General features: G+C 51.2%; 1 protein-coding gene across 1 annotated transcript in view; it reads right to left on the reverse strand.

The window, feature by feature from the left end:
* The window catches only part of FER1L5 (fer-1 like family member 5), a 21,900-nt gene that overhangs the window by 13,296 nt on the left and 6,146 nt on the right, over positions 1-2,458 (reverse strand). The window contains exons 21-24 of the mRNA XM_029964965.1: positions 1,853-2,054; positions 946-1,098; positions 329-442; positions 76-239 (exon numbers count right to left, since the gene is read on the reverse strand). Coding sequence (XP_029820825.1) covers positions 76-239; positions 329-442; positions 946-1,098; positions 1,853-2,054 — 633 coding nt within the window. The remainder of the gene's footprint in view (positions 1-75; positions 240-328; positions 443-945; positions 1,099-1,852; positions 2,055-2,458) is intronic.

Genomic DNA, 2,458 nt, shown 5'->3' on the forward strand with positions numbered 1-2,458 from the left:
CCTTAAATCCCCCCATATCCGCCAAACATCCCCCCCAAAAACCCTCTCCTATCCCGTCAAAACCCCCTCATCCACCTCGGCTGCAGCTCCACGTTCCAGGGCCCCTCCCAGCGCCATCCCTTGGGGGGCTGGATCTTTCCCGGAGGGAGCCCCTCCCTGCCCATGCCATCGGAGAAGGGGGGACGCCCCAACAGCTTCCAGGGCCCCCATTTCCCCAGAAACCGTGTCTGGTTTTCGTACTGGGGGGACAAAAAACACAGCAGGGTTGGGGAGGGTTTGGGGGTTCCCTCAGGGGGTTTGGGTGGTCCCAGGGTGGTGTCACACTCACGGTCTCGGTGTGGAATTGCAGGGACCCCTCGAGGAGCTGGGGCAGGGCCCCGCTGTCGCACACCCGGCACAGCCACAGCCGGACACGGACCTGGGCACGGACAGTCCCGGATCCCTGAACCCCAAAATGTGAGTGAGGGGTGGAAATGGAGAGGGGAGAGAGAGGGGACGGGGGGGGACAGAGAGTGGGACATGGGGAGGATGTGGTGGGAATTTGGGGAAGATGGGGGGGTGGAGGGGACATGGAGCAGTAGCGAAGAGGATAGAGAGAGGGCATGGGGGGACACAGAACGGGTACCAAGGGACATGGGAGGGGTGTGGTGAGAATTTGGAGGGGATGTTGGGGGGTATGTGGAGGGAATATAGAAGGGACATGGGGAGGGATGTGGCGAGGACACAGAGAAATGATAGAGGGGACATGGAAGGGGATGTTGAGGGAATATGGAGGGGACACAAAGCAGTGAGGTGACAGGGAGGGAATATGGGAGGGACATGTTTGGGGTCAGGGAGGGACACATGGAAGGGACATCAAGCAATGACAGAGGGGACATGAGGGGACACGCAGGGGCACAAATGGGATGTGGAGGGGGTATAGAGGGAACACGGGGAGCTTCCCACCAGGAAGATGGTCTGCATCTTCCCACAGAGCCGCCCGCAGGCGTCAGGGCCGATTGGTGAGAAGGTGACATCAGTGACAGGGACATGGGCACAGCCCACCCGGCGCTGCCCCTGCAGCAGCCACAGCACCAAGTTGGGGACACCGGCCTGGGGCTGCAGGGACACAAGGAGAGACCAAAAGACAGAAATTAAACCCTCCAAGAGGTTTGTTGGTTTGGAAAGCTGACATTCCTTTATTGGGTGCACCCAAATGTATCCCCAGCACCCACCAGAGCAGGGGACAGTCATGGACTGATCTATATTCATCACATTGTGTTACATATTCATTGCATTCCTGAATACTCTGCTAATTATCTCTGCAGAGTTATTGGGATCTGTCTTTTAAGGGGCTTTGGTGGTCATTTGGGAACACCCTATTCCCCAAATTTCCCTATGATGGTTCTGGATCTACTGATGAATCCTCTCTCCTTGAGAGTGTCTCAAATACATGGTGCCCCTTCTCTGATCTCTCTGCTCTGACACACAACCCTTGTTCCCAAAACTAAGACATCTCCCAGTCCATATTAATTAATCACTGATACAGGTAATTAAGGCAGCAATAGCTGGCACAAGACTGTTAATCACTGATTTAGAGATCAAACATTATTGTGCTAAAGTTAAAAGAATTTTCCAACATCTCCCCCCGGCTGCATGGAAAGAAATTTTAAAGAAATTTATATTTCTTTAAATTTACATTTCCATTACATTTATATTTAAATTTTAATTTATTTTTACACTTGAATTTTAATTTCATAATTATTTATATTTGTATTTAAATTATAATTTAAATTTCCTATTAATTAAATTTAATTTGCTTTTTAAAGAAATATAACTTGTTCAGAGATGATCATGCCCCAAAATTCCCCACCTCCACTGCCAGGGCAGCCACTCGTCTGAGCCACCTCTCAGCCCCCGAGACCAGTGTGTCCCAGTCGTATTTCTCAGCCTTTACTGGAGCCTCCTTGGCCACATTCCACAAATGTCGAAGGAGAAGCCGCCGGGAATTCCTGAGCTGCTCGTCCAGAGCCGTAAGGGGTGTGGGTTGTGCCTCCAGCTGGGCCAGTGCCTGCCTGCAAAAACACCCCCAAAACTCCCAGTTTGCACCCAAAACGCCCGGTTTTTTCCCCACTTGGTTTCCCTAAAAATGCCTTGTGTCCCTCCAAATGCCGTTTCCCCCACGAAGTTCAGTTCCACCCAGCAATGCCCTGCTGCCCCCACAAACGTCCCATTTCCCCATCCGAATACCCAATTGTCTCCTCAATTGTCCCATTTTCACCCCAAATGTCCCATTATCTTCTCAAATTCTCATTTGCTCCAATTCCTCATTGTTTTCCCCAAATGCCACATTCCACCTTCAAATATCCCATTTCCCCGTCATTCCATGTTCGTCCCAAATGTCCCATCATCCTAGAAAATGTCCCAAATTCCCCATTCCACTCCCCCAAACCTTGACTGAGAAGCTCAAAAATCCCGT

The sequence above is a fragment of the Manacus vitellinus genome, unplaced genomic scaffold, assembly GCF_001715985.3.
Source record: "Manacus vitellinus isolate BGI_N305 unplaced genomic scaffold, ASM171598v3 scaffold_87_pilon, whole genome shotgun sequence".
Taxonomy (NCBI): domain Eukaryota; kingdom Metazoa; phylum Chordata; class Aves; order Passeriformes; family Pipridae; genus Manacus; species Manacus vitellinus.